Raw genomic sequence first — 18,974 nt, 5'->3', positions numbered from 1 at the left:
CTGCTTCCAGCCCTGCCCTTTCTGGGAAAAAAAGGGGGGGGGAAAGTCCTTTAATAAAAAAAAAAGTCCTTTAATAAAAGACATTCCTGGCAGGGGATGAAGTTGGAATGCAGCTGAGGCTTTCTGCAAACACCCTGAGTAAGTCACCAGGCAGAGCCTTGGCTGGGATGGATTTGCCCCCCAAAGAAAGGAGAATTAAAAGGTAAAAAGCTGCTGGGAGCACCAGGCTGGGGCTTTGGAAGGGCTGGCTGGGTTCTTCCAGCTTTGGAATCCAATAAAGGAGGGGTGGAGATGGACTCATTGTGTGCCAGTGTCCCCTCTCCTACGGCCAGCACTCAGCTCTGAGCCTCCCCCAAAGGCAGAGTGACGGATTCCACGTTTAATCCATTTAATGTGCTGCCTGGTTTTTAACATAGATTACTCTTTTTCTTTCTAAAATTTCATTTAAATGTTCAGCCCAGACAATAAAATATAAAAAAATACCCACCTGGGCTGTGTGTCTGCTGCTTCCAACCATCACAGATTTGGGGCTCAGTGTTACAGAAGAATCTTTGAAGTCCATGTGATACAGAATTCGGAACTTCCAAACAAATAACTCTGCAAAAACCCTCTCTTCTCTCAGTTTGATGTGATCAGCAAGGCCAAAAAAAAGCCTCTTTCTGGTGATGATAAATTGCACATTTTGTTGGAGGATCCACCAGCAACAAAGAGACGTGGCATAGGAAACAATGGTGGTAATTTTTATTTTACAGCTTTATACAGAAAACTTCCAACTCTCTGCACCCCACCGAGTGTTAATAGCACACCTAAAAATGAATGTCAGGTAGTCAACATTCCCAAAAGGTCGAGAACTGAGTAAAATGTACAGATTACTGAAAGCTACGACGTCACTACGAGGCAGGCATGGATTTTTTTGTTGACTTGAATAGCACCGTCAAGAACAGGTTCTTTATTTGAGAACTACAGTGAAGAATAAAAAAGTAGTCAATGGTAAAATATCATCCAACCCAAAAAAATCTCTAAACAACCAAAAAATAAAGTTAAACTACCCTCTCTTCTCGCCCATGATTTATAATGTTATAAGTACTGTACAATTCTCTTTGTTTCTGTAATAATATTATTATTATTATTATTAAAATGCCTGATATTTAGTGGCACGAGTAAAAAAATTAAAATAAATTAAGAAGCAGAGGCCAATCACCGGACAGAAAGCTTCGGACATGGTCAATGAGCAACACTGGAATTCTGGAATTCCCTGGACACGGACAGAGGCAGGAGGAGGGCGCTCCGGGGTTCACTTGGCTGGCATCTTCTCTGCCATGTGCTTCTGCTGGCTCTCGGCGTGTCTGGGGACAGGGAGGGGCTGTTATTCCCTGTGCCAAGGAAAAGATGGAAAACCCAACCCATCTGCTCCGGCACCGAGCTGGGAATTGTGTTTTCCCAAGGAAAACACGAAGTTTTCCGGATCTCTGCCGGGGCTCCTTCCTGGCAGGAGGGTGGGTGAAGGGCCAGGCCTTTGGGTTTCTCCAAACCCCAAAGTGGTTTGGGGCAGCTGGGATTTTTCCCTTCCTTCCCACAGGGATGGCCAACACCTCTACCCCAAAAAAAAGAGGGATGGGAACAGCCAGTGCCCCACCATTCCCAAAAAATGCCATTTATGAATTGCAGGGAGGAAGCAAAGCACTTCCCAAAACACAGGAGGAGATCCCAGGATATGAGGTGGCACTGACACAGCTCCAGCTCCCATCCCAAACTTCCCCCTCACCACTTGCTCTTCATTTTTTTTCTGAGCTTTAATGCTTCAGTCTGGAATCACAGTCCTGGTGTGCTGATGCTACCCCGGGCCTCTTCTTTCCCAGCTCCTTTCATCCCACACCTTTACACTTCTGAATAAAATACTCAGAATATTTTGGAACACTTTCTATTTCAGAAGCGCATCCCCAGTCATCCCAAAGGAAAATGCTTCCTGAGCCTTGCTGCCAGAGGATGGAGTCCTTTAGGGAACCTGCCCATATCCTGCAAGGCTTTTTGTTTTAGCAGTTATTAAATATTAATATTTAAGTGGTTCCAAAGTTCTCCCCCTTGTCCAGCCCTCCTGATGGCAAAGACAGATCTCTGTCCAGCCTGGCCTTGGACACTGCCAGGGATCCAGGGGCAGCCACAGCTTCTCTGGGAAATCCATTCCAGGGCCTCCCCACCCTCTCAGGGAACAATTCCTTCCCAATATCCTGGATGGCAAAAGCTTTAGTCCCAGAATTCTGCTGGAAGAAAAGCCCCACACGCTGCTGATGGTAAATGGGGAGCTGTGAGGGGAAATTCCTGCTTCACCTGGTGAGATCCTCAATGTCCACCAGCATGGCATCCTGCTCCGTGTGCAGCTCATCCCGGATCAGCAGCAGCTGCACCAGCTCCTCGTTCAAGCCTGCTCCAGGGAGAAATGGGGTGAGTTTGGGATGTCCTGGGGGGACCCCAGGTTGGGATCTTCCCCACCAAGTGCCACATCCACAGGGCTTTTAAATCTCTGCGGGGTTGGGGACTCCATCACTGCCCAGGGCTGCACAGCCCTTTCCACTGAGAATATTTACATTTATCCCAGAGAACTGCTCTTAATTAAAGGAGACTGACCCCAGAATAATTAAGCAATTACCACTTACTTTCTATCTGTGAGTGAAGGTCATTGACTATCACCTGTAGCTGCCCGATGGTCATGTCCCTTAGGTCAGTGGGTTTTAAACTTCTCTTCATCAGGCATTCACTGATATGAGGCATATGTGGCAGCTGGAAAGAAATATTCACTATTTTACTGCTTCCTTCCAGTATTTTAGTGTTTCCTTCCAGCATTTTACTGTTTTCTTCCAATTATTTCTATTTTTGAGCATTTTGTCCCCCCAGTTTTGCATCCCCCCTCACAAACAGGCAGCAACGACTCCACCAAATGGAGGCCAAGCATCAACACAACACTGGGCCCAAGGCGACCAGGATCAGGAATGTTTGATGGAATGGGGGGTGAGGGTGATGGTGACAGCCCTGGACGAAGGCAGGAGTGCTCAGGGATGGGATGGGATGGGATGGGATGGGATGGGATGGGATGGGATGAACAGACTCCAGCTCAGAGGATGAGCGGCCTCAAGGCAGCACCAACCTCCAGCATCCCATTCCCTGCACCCATCCTGCTCCCACAACTCCTTCCAGCTCCTGAGGCCAATCCCTTCTCCACCTCTCCTCCCCACGTCCCTCATCCCTGTGAGCCAGAGCCACCAGTGGTGTGGATGTCCCAGGGCTGGAGTCCCCCCTGGGGTCACCCCCGGCCCCACTCACAAGATCCGCTACGGGCGACTTCTTCCTGTTCTGCTTTTCCACCTCCACCTGCATCTTGGCCATGGGCTTTGCCATAGCCAAGGCCATCTTGGCCTCAGCCTGGAGCTTCTTTTGCCTGGTGAGGAAGTCCATGTCATCCAGGGACTCCGACTCCTCCTCCGTCGTGTCTCTGTCGGAGTAGGATGAGCTCTGCTTGCTCTGGGGAAGCAAAGAAGCCACAGCAAAGTTTGACCTATTTTTGTGCTCTTTTCTACAGAACTGTGAAGAGCATGGGTTTATTTTTTTATCTTAATCCGCAAGATTATCTTTGAAAATCAGAGTGATTCCCAGATAGGGCTTCTGGGCTTTGAAGGGAAAGAGGAGCCAGCAGATCAGTAGGTGCTGAAAGGCCACACAGGTTGAGCGGGAGGGAAACACCTGGGGCTGTGGTGGTGTATCCACTAAGGAATGTCATATCCAAGCAGGAAAAGAGAGGGAAGCTGCTGGGAGCTGATACCACTTCCTATCCATTCCCTGATTGTTCTCAGGGCCAAAAAGAAAGGCAGGAAGGCAGGAAGGCAGGAAGGAAGAAGAAGGAACCTTCATGTGAAGGTCCACAGCAGCCAGGGGTGTTTCTTATCTGTCCCTCAGCATCCCGCACTTTACTGAGGGCTGAAAATGCTGCTCTGGGGTTTAGAGTTGCTATTTTAACAGCATCAGCTTCCTCATGGATTCCCTGTGGCTTGGGTTGAGTTCCCAGACCCACCATGGGTGACAACGGCGTGTCCAGGCTGGTCTCTGTCTTGCTGTCATCGCCATCGCTGTCCTTGTCACTGCCACTGTCGTTCACAAAGCAGATCTGCAGGTTCATCCCACTCTGTAACCTGGGGGAGGACAGGGAGAGGTGGCCCCGCCGTCCCCTGGGGCTGGGGCTGCCACCAACCCCGTGCTGGGGTTCATCAGGTGACCAGTTCAGCGTGGCACTGGGAACTCAGTGTCACTTAATGCCAGGGCTGCTACCACCATCTGCTGATAAACTGCAGAATTACCCCCACGCTGCAGAGGTTTTTGATTCCTTTTTATGATCGTTATTTTGGAATATCATTACTCTTTTTGATTATTCAGCTCTGATTACATTAAATAAACTATGTAAAACACAACAGAAGATATGGAATGTGTTGCTATAAAAAGTGCATAAATTATTGGCAAATAAAGAATAAAAAAATTACAGAGAAAAGTATAAAGATAGAATTAACATACATAGTATTATATATTACAAAGTATTTTGTCAGTGGTGGAAATTATTTATTCACTGTTTGTATCCCAGACACTCCTGTAACACAAGAGTTTATTCCGGTGTTTTCCAGACCCCCCTGCTCCATTGCTGGATTGGGACTGATTAACCCCACCCAAATTCCCCTCCCCAGGAATGATTTTCTCTGGATACACTGGATCAGGGAAGGGCATCCCAGTGCAGGCTGAGAGAAGGGAAAAGCACTTCTCCAGGTGAGAGATCCCAATCCATCACCACCTGCTGGAGATGGGGAATCCTCCACATCCTGCTGCCTGTTATTCCTCATTCCCAGTGTGGTGGGAGCTTGTACTGGTCCTTAGGAACAGCAAACTCCCATTTTCCATCTATTTCTGTGGAGTTTATTAGTTACTACTACCCTAAAATAAATAGGATAAATAATTGTTTGTGGTTAAGGAGATGAGGCCCTGGCAGAGCAGCTGTGGCTGCCCCTGGATCCCTGGAATTGCTCCAGGCTGGGCTGGACGGGGCTTGGAGCAGCCTGGGATAGTGGGAAATGTCCCTGCCCATGGATAGGGAACTGGATGATCTTTAAGGTCCCTTCCAACCCAAGCATTCCACGATCCTGCTCTATAATTCCATACAAAAACATGGGAGCCACGTCCTGCAAAGGTTCCTGCAGGTCCTGGAACAGGGAATACTTCTCCTGGATTATAAATATTAACAAACACCAAAGCCTTCAGGCACAGCTGGCAATTTCTGGGAGCACAGCTGCCAGACCCTGATGAGCTGCGTTAATTAGAGCCGTGCTCTAATTATCAGACAGCAGCTCCTGGTTCAGCTGTAACTACACACAAAGCTGTTTTCCCTTTCACATGATCAGAAGCTCAAATTAATTCCACAACTGTACCTGTCCCCTGGAACAGCAGGATTCCTCCTGGATTCCTGCCTCCCTAAGACTCCTTTCTTCTCCCACTCCATGGCAACAGGCAGAGCTTCACTCCCAGCATGGGAGGTGTTTGATACTTCACCCAGCTGAACACAAACAGGACTTTCTGGAGTGTATTTGATGCAAAAATCTTAAAAATCCAAGTGAGGAACCCATGAGCAGCTCCAGGGATGGAGCCATGTCTGAAGCAGAACTTGGGGATGTGGCGGGGAGGCAGGAGGCCATGTTAGAGCTTATTTTGTCCATTCTCTGGTGCTTTCTGAGCATGAATCACAGAATCCCAGAATCATGGAGGCTGGAATTCCCAAAAGGTTTGGGTTGGAAGGGACCCTAAAGTCCATCTTATTCCACTCCCTGCCATAGGCAGGGACACCTTCCACTATCCCAGGCTGCTCCAAGCCCTGTCCAACCTGGCCTTGGATGCTTCCAGGGATCCAGGGGCAGCCACAGCTCCCCTGGGACACCTTTTCCAAATCCTGAATGAAAACCTGAAGGAAACCTCATCCAAAAAACTTCACCTCATTTCCTTTATCCCCTAAACATCCAAATACCTTTCTACCCACTTTGAAATGAGGATTTCCCCACATCATTTACGAGTATCCACATAACACACAAGTACTGCAAAGAAAACAAGGAAAACTCAGGAACAGGGCTGAAAGCAAAGAGTGAGAGATGGTCCTGGGATGTTCCACCAGAGAGATCCCCCACTCCCCAGGCTGCCCTGAGGTTTTGGGCTCTGGCTTACCGGGAGGACAGGCTGGGCTTGCCGCTCTTGCTGCAGCTCGTGTAGAGCCCGGGGCCATCGTCGAAGAAACTGCCCAGAGCCAACTTCTGCCGGATGGACTCGCGCTCATTCTTCTGGGCCTGCAGGGGAGGGACAGCGAGGGATGAGTTTGGGAAGGGACAGGGAGGGATGAGTTTGGGAAGGGACAGGGAGGGATGAGCTCGGGAAGGGACAGCGAGGGATGAGCTCGGGAAGGGACAGGGAGGGATGAGCTCTGGGAAGGGAGAGTGAGGGATGAGCTCTGTAAGGGACAGGGAGGGATGAGTTTGGGAAGGGACAGGGAGGGATGAGCTCGGGAAGGGACAGGGAGGGATGAGCTCGGGAAGGGACAGGGAGGGATGAGTTTGGGAAGGGACAGGGAGGGATGAGCTCGGGAAGGGACAGGGAGGGATGAGCTCGGGAAGGGACAGCAAGGGATGAGTTTGGGAAGGGACAGGGAGGGATGAGCTCTGTAAGGGACAGGGAGGGATGAGCTCTGGCCAGGCCAGGGCACGGGAAGGGGACGTGTCCCACCAGCCCCACCACCACGCTCAGATGTTCAGCGTCTCCCAAGCATTCCACGCTTGGGTGAACCACAGAGCCCATCCCAGCCGGAATCTCCAATTGCATCTCTCTCCACATGGAATCATAGAATGGTTTGGGTTCAGAAGGACCTTAAAGATCATCTGATTCCAACCCAAACTTGCTGACAGATACATCCCTATATATTCGCCAATACCTGTACCTATATCCACACACAGCCACCCCCATCAGCATCTTCCACCTCCCTGAGCAGCTTCCAATCCCACACAAATCCCTCTCCTGCCAGCGTGCCCAGGGATGGATTTTGATGGTGGTCATCAAATTATCCCTGGGTTTTAAGATGGATTTTTATATATAAATATATATTTATTTATATTTATATAAATAGAAATATATTTCTATTTCTATTTATGTATTTCTATTTGTAGAAATAGATATAGAAATAGAAATAGAATGTATGGGGGGTTTAAAATAGCAATCAACACAATGATTTGAAATTAATCCCTGACCAGTAATTCTGTAATCAATGTACAGTCAATGCAAATCTCAGATCTAGATTCAAAATCCCCCCCAGAGTCTGTCACTAATGGATCACGTGCCACCCCTGACAACAAATTCAGGAAGTTATTGATGGAAGGAACACTTGGAAGGCCTCAAACATTTAATTACAAAATAACACTTAATCCCCAATCCAGAAAACACAGCAAAAAGAAACATTGCAGGCAGGGCTGGGCTGCTTCCATGGGGTTAATTCATGGAGTTGTGCTTCCCATATCCCACCTCAGGAAAAATAAAGCACCTTTTTGTACAAAGAAGTGTCACAAAATGCAAATTATTAACCTAAAATAACTAATGATTTAATTCCAGCTCCAGTGCTGATTACACACATTATTACCCTGCCCATTAAATTGTCAATCCCTTCCCTAAATACTTCATTTACAACCTAACTCCTTTTATTTCAAATCCTTAAAATAATAAAAGAAACCCCACGACACCAAGCGGTACCGAGTTTCTGGGTTGAGCTCCAGGTCTCTGAAATTCTGCCAGACCATTGTGTTTTTAGGTTTCAATAATCAATACCTCAAATACCTACATGGAGACGGATTTAGGATTAAAAATAGCCAGCCCTGCTGGGCACGGCAGAACAGGGGGAAAAAAAAAAGGAAAAATGAGCGAAAATAATTTTTAATGGATTGGAAGCAGAACAAGGGAGGTTGGTGCCAGCTCCTCGTGCTGCCCATCTCAGGATGCCCACGGCTGTGCCACTGCACCAATATTCCACCAAGCCCTGGAAATTTCCCCTTTCCCAGCTCAGATGATCCTCTCCCACATCCTCCCGTCTAAATTTGATTTTCCTTGTGCTCCAAGCGAAATCCAGCGCCCACAGCCCGTCCCCACCTCCTCCTGCCCAGCCTCCACTCCAGCTGGGACCTCTCCCTCCTCTGGCATCCCCACCTCCTCCGTGGGCACCAAAAGCTGCTCTTTTCCCATTAAAATACAGGCAGAACTGGACATTTTCCCTCCTTCCCGACGGATCTGTCTCTCCAGATCTGTTTTAATTCCGCTGTTTCCCACCAGGCCCCGCTGCTCCCAGGCTGACATCTGTACATTTAATCAATGTGCAATTTGTTTTCTCCACCAGGTCATTACTGAGGATTCTAAATAACTCCGCTCCCAGGACTGAGCTGGGAAGATCCCATTTTCCAAGGCAGGCCCAGGGTAACGACCATAAAGAAATCAAGAGTCCTATTTGTTATTATAAAATGGGGAGCAGTTACTGAGGAATAAAATACACCTGAGGGAACTGGGCTTTAGGCTTTGGATAAATTACCTGACAGCTGAAATCCAGAGCTGGGGATGGAAAAATATAAATGGAGAAGGGAAACAGCAAGGAGGGGGGTTGACTATCAAATATTCTGGCTTGGTATAGAAGGAATAATGGACAAATCCTCAAAATGCAAAGGTAATTCCAAGGAAAGCATAACCCCGTGGTACTTAAATGTGTATTTTGGCACTGACTCAAAAAATAAAAGCATTTCTGCTCTGTGCAGAGTGAGGACAATTCGGTTCTCACAGTGATTTTAAACAAAAAAGCTGCTTTTGATTTTTAAGGGAAAACAGAACAATCCAGGGCGGATGTTTTCCTTCTTCCCCCTGACCTTCCCGCTCGGAAGGGCAGCAGCCACCTGTGCCGGAGCCCAGGAATGAGAACACAATGTCAGGTCTGGCTGTGGCTGCTCCAGGGAAAAGGCCAACATATCCCAGAATCCTGGAATGGGTTGGGCTGGAAGGGATCCCAAAGCTCATCCCATTTCCTGTCCATGGGCAGGGACACCTTCCACTGTCCCAGGCTGCTCCAAGCCCCAATGTCCAGCCTGGCCTTGGGCACTGCCAGGGATCCAGGGGCAGCCACAGCTGCTCTGGGAAATTCTACCCCAACCCCTCCCAGGGAACAATTCCTGCCCAATCTCCCATCCAGCCCTGCCCTCTGGCACTGGGAAGCCATTCCCTGGCTCCTGGCCCTCCATGCCTTGTCCCCAGTCCCTCTCCAGCTCTCCTGGAGCCCCTTTAGACCCTGCAAGGGGCTCTGAGCTCCCCCTGGAGTTTTCCCTTCTCCAGGTGAACACCCCCAGCTCTCCCAGCCTGGCTCCAGAGGGGCTCCAGCCTTGGAACAGCTGCATGGAATCCCTCTGGACTCTCTCCAGCACCTCCACATCCTCCTGCTGGGCCTCCAGCCCTGGCACAGCTCTGCAGGAGGGGTCTCAGGAGAGGGGAGCAGAGAGGGAGAATCCCTCCCCACACATCCTCCGGCACCAAACACTGCAGGAGCACTGGGATACCTGGCCAGGAGCACTGGGACACCCAGCAGGAGCACTGGGATACCTGGCCAGGAGCACTGGGACACCCAGCAGGAGCACTGGGACACCCAGCAGGAGCACTGGGACACCCGGCCAGGCCACCAGGGCTATTTTTGCCCAGCTCTGTCATTCCCAGCCCTGGACCAGGACTATATTTAAAGTCCCAGAGCCACAGGCAGTGCCTCGTTTTATCTCTGCCCAGCACAGGGGCTATTCTGGGATTTACACACAAATGAGAACCACAGAAAACGTGGTTTTATCTCCTTTTTTTTTTTTTTTTTTCCCACGGGATAAAAGCAACCCCAAGTCAAACTCGTGTGTTTTGAGCCACGTCACGAATTGCTTTAAAATCCCGGGGGTTTCCAGGTAGGACAATGCCTTTGGAAACTTCTCCTGGTATTTTGTTTATCACCAGGAGATAGGGAAACAAGGAGGAAGCTAGCTTTGCTGCCCTGTGCCAGCACTTCGAAAACCATGGAGTTTCCCTTGCTGCAGCCCCCGAATCCCACCGGCCTGGGCGGGATTTGGGCAGCATTCCCGCAGCATTCCCGCGGGTCCCGCCTGGTGGCACACAAAGGCCCCTTTCTGTCCCTTTTTGTCCCTTACCTTTTTATAGCTCCCCTCCCCGGGCGGCGGGGCTGCTTTCCTGATGACGTCACCATTCCATCATCATCCCCCTCCCGGCTCATCTCCCTCGCTCCCGGCTCCTCAGGCGGCCGCTGGATCGCTCCCGATCCCGAAGGGACATCTCAGTCCTCGCCAGCCGCCACCATGGGATGAAGGGCTCGCTCCACAGGCGCTTCCCAGGCCGGGATGCTTTTCCAGCACCTCTCTGCTCCCGGCCGTCCAAGGAGCACCTTGGTTTTCCCAAATAAAGTCAGGGAGCCCCAGGCAGCGGAGGCTCGGCGGGGCTGGGAAGCCGCGTCCTTCTGCAGCCACTGCCAGCGCCGGATAAAAATAACCCCGAGCCTGCACAAGGGCAGGAAAAATCCCGGTGTCTGGTGTCAAAATCCCGGCCTGGCAGCGCTGCCCGCCCGGAGCAAGGGGCTTTCTCCTGGGGCTTTTCCCCAGGGAAGGTATCCCGGTGAATTTCCAGCCATGGCTGGGGGTCCCGGTCCACCCGTCACAGGAGGGGCAGCGATGGGAACCACGAGATGGAATTTTCGCTCCACGCAAACCCCACCAGCAAGGACCCCACGGAGCTCTTTCCTGGCTAAATCGGCTTTTGCAGGTGCAAAAAAAATCCTCAATTTCTTGGAATTAAATACCTGTGGGTGTGCAGAGCCTGGGGATCCCCAAAAACTCCGGCTCTGGCTCCTGGGGGGACTGGCAGCCCCCAAATCTGGAGCTTCCAGCTCCAGCCTCCAGCATTCCTGCCTGGAGATCCGGGCTTCCCAACGCCATCACCGACCTCCTCCCACACAAATCCCGCTCTGTCCTTGCCGAGATCCCATCCCAGTGGGAAAGGTTTGTCGGGATCAGCTGCAGGGAGAGGCAGAGCACAGCTCAGGGCAGGCATTCCCAAAAGGAATCCTTAGGAAAATGGAATTATGCCACAGTTTCTCCTCACAACCTGGCACAGCAGCAAGAAAAATCCTGATTTTTGGTGGAACACTACAGATAACTAATTTTAATTGCCCTACAACATTTAATGAGATATCCAAGCCATGACGACATCATTCCACCCCAAATGCAAAGTCCAGCTAAATTCCCAGCTCTAACAACACCCAAATGATGCATCCCAGCACAAATCTACTCCTAATTATCAGGGAAAAACCAGCAACAACAGATGTTCAATTCCACTCTTGTCCCTGGATCGTGCTTTGCAACTGTAATTCCCAAATGAAACAAAGTCATTCTCTGGATATTTCCTTATTTTCAGTTCCCCTCCGCCGCTGACTCATTGTGTCTTTTCCTGCTGTTGCTAAATCCACTTCCTCTCCCGGATGGGGATGGATCCTGACACAATAAATCCCAAATAAATAAATCATGGCACAGCCCCAGGGGAGCATGTGGTGGCCAGGAGCCCCGGGCCGGGGCTGAGCCTGGGATTTGTCACTCGAGTCCCCTCCCGGTTTGTGACAAGCCTGCATCACCCTGTCCTCATCCATCGGGGATGTCCCCACGTCCCCTCCCTGGCTGGGCTTCGGTGCCCACCCCTGCAAAGTGACACCAGAGCCACCCCCAAGGGGAGGAAGTGACACAACCCTGAAGCCAGAAATAGAAATAAATATATTCAACCCTCGTCACCCGCAGTTTTCAGGATGTTTTGTCCGCCATCCCAGCTCTCAGGCCAGCTCACCTCTGCCCTGCCCTCCTGGGAAGCGCCAGGACTCTGCAGAAGGGCATTCCCAGAACTGATCCCAGTCTCCAGGGAAAACCCTGCATCCAGGAGCTATTCCAGGCCACGGGAGAAACCCCAGACCTGGCTGAGAAGCACCCCTGGAACCACGGCTGGGGGCACATTTGGTGCCCTCCTCAGTACCAGGACCTGCTCCCTTGGGATGGGCACCTCCGTGCTGGAAAAGGCCGATTTAAATGTGGGATATCCGAAGGGAAAGGGATTTGGGGATTCTCTCAGCTCAGGGACCAAACCCTTTGGTGTTCAGCTGCTTCCCCAGGGGCTGCCTGACCCACAGCCACCATTGCCCTCTGCCTGGAACATCCCCAAAAAGGGCTCCATGCTGGCATCAGTGCCCAAGGAATGCAGATCCCACTGCGCTCTCCATGGGCGCAGCTCCTGCAGCAGCCGCCGGCGATGCCAGAGGGGGAAGAGCCTGATTTCCTTTTTCCAGCATGAAGGGAAAGCTCAAAGCAGCAAAATCTGGAGCAGGTCAGCTGGGGGGTTCCTGGGATGGGAGCACACGGAGCCAGCGCCGCCAGGAACGCCAGGACGGGCATGGAAGTGCTTAAATCATCCCTAAGTGATGCGAGGAAATAGGGCACAGCCAGTTTGGGGTGCTCAGAGCACGCCCCGATGGCTCGAGGACAAGAAAGCAGCAAAATTCTCCTTTCCTGAGTGTAAAAGCATTGCTGGGGTCAGTGACATCCCCCCAGGGCTGGGGTGTGCTCCAGAGGGGAGGAATCCCCCCTTCCTGCTGGGATCAGCTCCCAAACACCACTGGATCCCAAGGGAGGAGAGGAAGCCCCTGAGTTCCCAGCAGAGATCAAGGAAAGCCCTCCAAGCTGCCCAAATCGTGTTCGTGGCCATGGAGCACCCAGGACAGAGGATGGAGGTAAATTCCAGGATTATGGAATCTCAAGTTGCCAGAACTACCAGGAGAGACTCTTTACAAGAGCACGGGGCAACAGGACAGGGGGAAATGGTTTTAAACTGAAAGAGAGCAGGGATAGATGGGATACTGGGAATAAATTCCTCCCTGGGAGGGCGGTGGGGCCCTGGAATGGAATTCCCAGAGCAGCTGGGGCTGCCCCTGGATCCGTGGAAGCATTCAAGGCCAGGCTGGATGGGGCTTGGAGCAGCCTGGGACAGTGGGAAGTGTCCCTGCCTGTAGGGATGGGCTTTAAGGCCCCTTTCAATCCAAACTATTCTGGGATTCTGCGATTCCATTCCACAAAACCTTGATTTTATTGCAAATCTTGGAATAAACCTCTCCCACCCGTCCCTTCTCAACACAAGGCACCTGTAAATCTATAAAATTCCAGGATGAGCTGGCCCAAGGCCTCCCTCTGGTGATGCTTCCCTGAGCTTTAGCACACTCCAAGTGCTTTTCCACCACTGGGCAGAGCCTTTTTTTGGGATCTGTGTCCAAACAAGGCCCCAGAGCTCCCTGACAAAGGCTCTGTTCTATTGTCACTGCCGTGGATGTGGGGCAGTGGCACGGAGCTGTACCAGGCTGCAGCCTCTCTCCACGGGCAAGGGGCCAGGCCAGCAGCTCTCCAGCTTTTCCACACTGGATTTTCATGGAATCTGGGGTTTTCCCCAAGGCCTGTCCCTCGGGGTTATATTTTGCCACCAGAATTTGCACTCACTTTAAAGAAAAGGATGACGACAGCTGATTTCTGGACCCTCCAAACCCCTCCTGAGATCAAACCAAAGAAACCTCATAAAGTCTCCAATTCTTTTGGTTCTTTTTTTTTTTTTTTAAAATGAGCACTCTGCATTTTAAGCCTGTGAATTTTATGGATTAATTCCATTATGCTTCAGTGGGATCCTGGGAGGGGTGGGGGGCACCCAGCCTTGCCCAGTCCATCCCTGGGGCTTCCAGCCTGATCCAGAGTGGCACCAGCACCTTCCCAACCCACAGGAACACCAGCACCTCCCTGCCACAGGGTTACCCAACAGATCCCTCTCAAAAACAGACAGACAAAGTCAATCCCAATAGCTGGACACATCTCACATCCCAGGAAAACCCACAGATCCAAGCAGGATCAACCACACCCCCTGCCCCACCTCAGAGACAATTTCTAAGCCAATAAAATCTCTTTTCTCCTCAGATCTCTTTTCCTTCTTAATTTTCCTCGCACGTGTGGAGCCTGGAACCATCTCCAGAGCGACCCTGCTGCCAGCAGATAGCTCAGCTCGTGCCTGGTGCCAAAACACGGAGCCAAATCCCGTTCCCAGGGGCAACTGGGAGGCTCCTGCCTCAGGCACGGGCACTGGGTGCCCCTGCCTTCTCTGCTTTCAGTCGGGAATTTAAAAATCCATGATTCAGACACATCAGCCACTTGCACAGTGATGGCAAAACAACCATGGATAGAACCAGGAGGAGGCTGAGGAGCCCAGCTCTGCTCCATGGACCCGCTGAAAATGCAGATTTACAAAGCAAACTGGAGGCCTGGCTGAGCCTGAGGGCCAGTAAAGCCCAGCTGAACCACGCAGCAGAATAAAACCTTTATTTCTGGGCTAAAGCCTGGATTTGCACGCTGGATTTTTATTCCATGTGGGCTCAGGAACTCACGAAACATCATTCAGTGGGCACCAGCCAAGGTTCTCTGGGTCAGACTGCAGGAGGAATTACAGAGCCCTGCATGAAATGTTCGATATAGGGAAATAAACTGGAATAAATAGGAAAAGAAACAAAACTAAGGGGAAAATCCATGGCATGGATCAGCGTCCAGCCTGATTCCAGGATGCATCCGTGGAAAAGACAACAGATGCTGGGACCTCCAGACCATGGAGGATCCGGCCTAAATTCAAGGAATTCACCGGACTCAGCCACATCCGAACCCCAGCAGAGCCCAGGGCCACCTGCATTTCCCAGCCCATTTCTGGGGGAATCAGGGATTTGAGGCAAGGAATGGCACACGACAGGAATTTCCTCCTCTTCCTCAGCACCTGCCCCATTCCCAGCTCCCTCCCTGCCACGGATTTGGTGGCCCAGCCGTGACCTGGGCACGTCAGAGTTTTTCTGCCAGAATCCTTCAAAACAAACCCCTTTTCAAGTTTTCCCAGGCGCTGGCTTGTTCCTCTCTTTGATTTATTTTTAGTTTCTTTAACAGCTCCAAAAAAGGGGTGTGAGGAGGGAGCAGAGCAGATTAAACACTGCCACCCCCTCCCGCGGGCAGCCACCAAAATCCCATCATTGCTGCCTTCCACTGCTGATCCCAAACCCCGGGACTGCCATCCACAAAAGGATTAAAGCTCGGCCTTCGGGTTAATGGGGTTGCGAGGGGGCTGGGGTTGCTCTTAATCTCTGCAGCGCCCTAGAAAGGTTTGGGAACAGATTTAAATTGAAAAGATGTTTCCCTGGATGGTTTTTTTTCTTAGGATTTGCGTGGTTTCTGGCTGGTTTCCTTCTAATATTTATGGGTTTGGAGGGCACCGATCCATAAACAAGCAGGGGATGGAAGCAGGGAAAGGCGGCAGCGCTGTCGCAGTAACACCCAAGGATTTTAGGCCAGGCCTGTGCCGCAGCTCGGCATCATCATCACCATCACCATCATCATCATCACCATCATCATCCCACCCCCCGGAGCCGCTTCCAGCCGGGAGACAATGCCCAACCTTTAACCCGTGCGTTCCTGAGTATGCTGGGAAAACATCCGCTGCTCCCAAACAATGGCACCATTTATCCCGGCTGTCCAGAGCAACAGGCTCGGAGCTGCCGGGAAATCAAAAGGCTGGGGCAAAAAAAGAAAAAATCCCCAGGATATTTTTTCCCGAAAGTGGAAATTCCCTTCCAGAATTGCTAGACTGAAAACATTCCGTGAAAAATCCTTTCAACTCTTCTCTCTGATTCATATCTTTTCCCTTCATGAGGTATTTTGCATCTGAGATATTCTGTTGGAAAGCACGGCTTGAAGTTGGAATTAAACACGGGAATGGAGGAAAAACAAGGATGGGGCGCTGGTCCGGGCAAGGCCCTGCTTGCTGAGGGTCCGGCTCTGGGAATGTTTGGGAATGGGGGTTTTCCGAAACACCCTCACTGCACGTAGGCAAAGGCATTTCTCAGCATCGCCGTGCCAGAGGGACAGATGTTGGTGCATTTAATAATCCGCCGGTGCCATCGAGCCCCTAAATGAGCCATCGAGCCCCTAAAAGCGCCACCGAGCCCCTAAAAGCGCCACCGAGCCCCCAGTGAGCTGCTTCCCGTGCAGGTGCACCCACAGCACCCATCCTCTCTTGGGAGGGAAATGAAGCCACAACCCCAGCCCAGCCCAGCTCTCATTTTGGCCACTAAAATAATCGCGATGTTCCCCAAACACGGGGACCCCCGGGGGACGGGGGCGGCCGTGATGGATGCTCACAAACACCCCCAGCTCCTGCGGAACCACGAGCAGACCGCAGCCGGTGAATCACCATCCTGCAGGCAGCTCTCGCACTCGTGAAATGTGGGAAGCGCAGGAAATGCTCTAAACCAGACATCCCTGTGCTGCGGCAGCTCCGGGAGCGCGATCCCGCGGCTCTCTCGCTTCCAGGGAGCGGTTTTATCCCGGCAGGAGAGCAGCGGGATGCAGGCAGAGGGATGCGGGCAGCGGGGCCCGGGCAGGCAGCGGGATGTGGGCAGCGCATCCCCGGCCCCGCTGCGCCTCCGAGCATCACATGGCGAGCACAAAAGCCCCGGGGCTGCTCTGGCTGCCGAGCCCCGGGGTGCTCGGTGCGATTCCCGGGGTGCTCGGTGCGATCCCCGGGGTGCTCGGTGCGATCCCGAAGCGGCGGCCCCGCGCTGCCACATCCCCCGGGGGTGCCACACACCGGGGCCGGCTCCGGCCGGGGCTGGCCCGGGGCTGGCCCGGGGCTGCCCGGGGCTGGGCTCCAGGCCGCTCTCGCCCCTTACCTGGTAGGAGCAGTTTTCCTGGTGAACCATCTCGGTGCATCATCCGCCGCTGCCGCCCCGCCGGCAGCGCCCGCAGCCGCCGCGGCCCCGGCGGGGGAGAAGGAGGAGGATGGGGAGGAGGAGGAGGAGGATGGGGAGAAGGCAGGAGGAGGAGGCAGCCCGGGAAGATGGATGCGGCCGCGCTGCTCCGCCTGCGCAGCGGCGGCCCCGGGAGCTCGGGGGGGCCGGGCCGGGGCCGCCTCCGCCCGCTCCGCTCGGGGCTCCGGGCGGGGCCGCTGCGGCCGCGCTCCGCTCCAGGAGGGGGGAAAAAATCCCTCAAACCCCCACTGGACACCGGGAGGCTCCCCCGGCCCCGGCGATGCTGCGGCAGCCGCAGTTCCAGCCCCCCCGAGCCCCCCGGGACCGGCCCGGAGAGGGATGGAGCGCGGCCCCGAGGCACCCAAAACCAGCCAGCCCTGAGGTAACAGCTCCGGACACCTTCCTGGTGCCTGCTGCCTCGGAAACCCCGCGCGGGAACTGCTGGGAGAGGCTCTGCCCTACATTCCCGGTTATTTTTACCTCGTGCAGCCGGCAGGGAGGGAGCGGAGCTCTGCCCCAGCGCCCACCTGGCCCCGGCCCCACCCGGCCTGGCTTGGGGCAGGCAGAGCCAGAGGACACGGGGGAAAGGCCGAAAGTTGCGCCAGGGGAGAGAGGCTCAGGTTGGATTTCAGGCGAAATTCCTGCACTGAAGGATGGGTTAGGCATTGGAAGAGGCTGTGGTGGAGTCACATCCCTGGAAGGGTTCAAAAATCGAGTGGATGGGGCACTTGGGAATGTGCCCATCATTGGGGTTGGACTGGGTGATCTTGGGAGGTCTTTTCCAACCACAACATGAACCCAAACATCCCCTCATTTACAAGAGTCTGGCCCTGGCCATGGCTGGAGGGCGAGGACACACAAAATGTCATCTTCAATCCCTATTTTGCCTGGAAAGAAGCTCATCCAAGGGGCATGGTGGGGTCACAGCTCGGGCTCACACCATGTCCTGGGCACTCCCAGCCAGGCAGGAAACAGCAGAAATTCCATGCCTCCCCTCCTTTCCTTCAGCAAACAGGGATTTATCCTGTTCCTAGGCCCAGCTGTTCAAGGATTCACATGACTGAAATCCAGGAACACTTGCTCAGGGCAGCTCGGATTTGATTCCCCACACCAGATGTGCCTCTAGAAAAAAGAAAGGCCTTTGTGGGATCATCACCCTGCCCCAGCTTTCCCAGCTTCCCACCAGCACAGACAGGCTGGAGCAGCTGTGGGAGGATGGATGGAGAATCCCTGGAGTCGCTGTGCAGCTGGGGCACGGGTGGAGAGAGCCCTCAGACCCTCCTCCCCAGTGCTCTCTCTCCCCTGCAGCAGCAGAGCTTGAAAAAAAAAAAAGATACTTCACTTAAAAAGAAAAAATTAATATATTCTGCATAAATTTTTAAGAGAGGGTGAAGTCATCCTTGGTTTTTCCTGGCGCTGCAGAGAATCCCATTCAAGCAGACATCAAAATAAAAATTCATCAAAATAAACCAGCCCCGCTCCGCAATTTACTGCGTAACCTTGGCTTTGTTTGGAGGAGGATCCGTGGCAGGCTAAAAGCAGCTCCCTGCATTACACAAACTCAAATTCCATTTACTCTCAGGAAAACTCCCCAAATTCCCTCCCTCTTCCCACAGGCTGCAAAGCCACCATTCCAGTGGTGCCTCAGAGCTTGGTGCCAGCCTCCCCGCTCCCAGGGCTGGGCTGGCACAGGGGCATCCCCCTAGGAATCAACAGCTTTTCCCTTTGGAAAAATGATCCCAGAGAGAGCCACGGTCACCTGCTGCAGGAGAGCCACCTGTTCCCAGCCAGGCTCTTCCCCCCAGGACATGGAGCCAGCCGTGGAGGTGGAAAAGGCCAGGAATTATCCTCGACCTCTGGATTTGCTCCTCTGCTCTGGCTCCATTTGCATTCCCCGGCAGGAGCGAGATGGGCAGGCAGGTAATGATTAAAGCACAAGGGGATTAAACCGAGGGAAAGGCTCCTGGCAGTTTTCCAGGTGGGTCAACAGGAA

At 52.6% G+C, this 18,974-nt stretch overlaps 1 protein-coding gene and 1 long non-coding RNA gene across 2 annotated transcripts in view; one reads left to right on the top strand and one right to left on the bottom strand.

Annotated features, from left to right (window-relative positions):
• Positions 1 to 719: 719 nt before the first annotated feature.
• Positions 720 to 18,974, bottom strand: part of LOC104688159 (IQCJ-SCHIP1 readthrough transcript protein) — an 83,930-nt gene continuing 65,675 nt past the window's right edge. The window contains exons 7-12 of the mRNA XM_039557035.1: positions 6,244 to 6,362; positions 4,064 to 4,181; positions 3,319 to 3,516; positions 2,655 to 2,778; positions 2,329 to 2,422; positions 720 to 1,346 (exon numbers count right to left, since the gene is read on the bottom strand). Coding sequence (XP_039412969.1) covers positions 1,295 to 1,346; positions 2,329 to 2,422; positions 2,655 to 2,778; positions 3,319 to 3,516; positions 4,064 to 4,181; positions 6,244 to 6,362 — 705 coding nt within the window. The 3' untranslated portion in view covers positions 720 to 1,294. The remainder of the gene's footprint in view (positions 1,347 to 2,328; positions 2,423 to 2,654; positions 2,779 to 3,318; positions 3,517 to 4,063; positions 4,182 to 6,243; positions 6,363 to 18,974) is intronic.
• On the top strand, positions 17,144 to 18,450 carry LOC120410462. Its single transcript, XR_005602634.1, has 2 exons — positions 17,144 to 17,363; positions 18,016 to 18,450. It is a non-coding gene; the product is annotated as an uncharacterized LOC120410462 (long non-coding RNA).

The sequence above is a fragment of the Corvus cornix genome, chromosome 9 (assembly GCF_000738735.6).
Source record: "Corvus cornix cornix isolate S_Up_H32 chromosome 9, ASM73873v5, whole genome shotgun sequence".
Taxonomy (NCBI): domain Eukaryota; kingdom Metazoa; phylum Chordata; class Aves; order Passeriformes; family Corvidae; genus Corvus; species Corvus cornix.
Note: the sequence above shows the minus strand (reverse complement) of the source record. Positions and strands in the feature narration are given on the sequence as shown.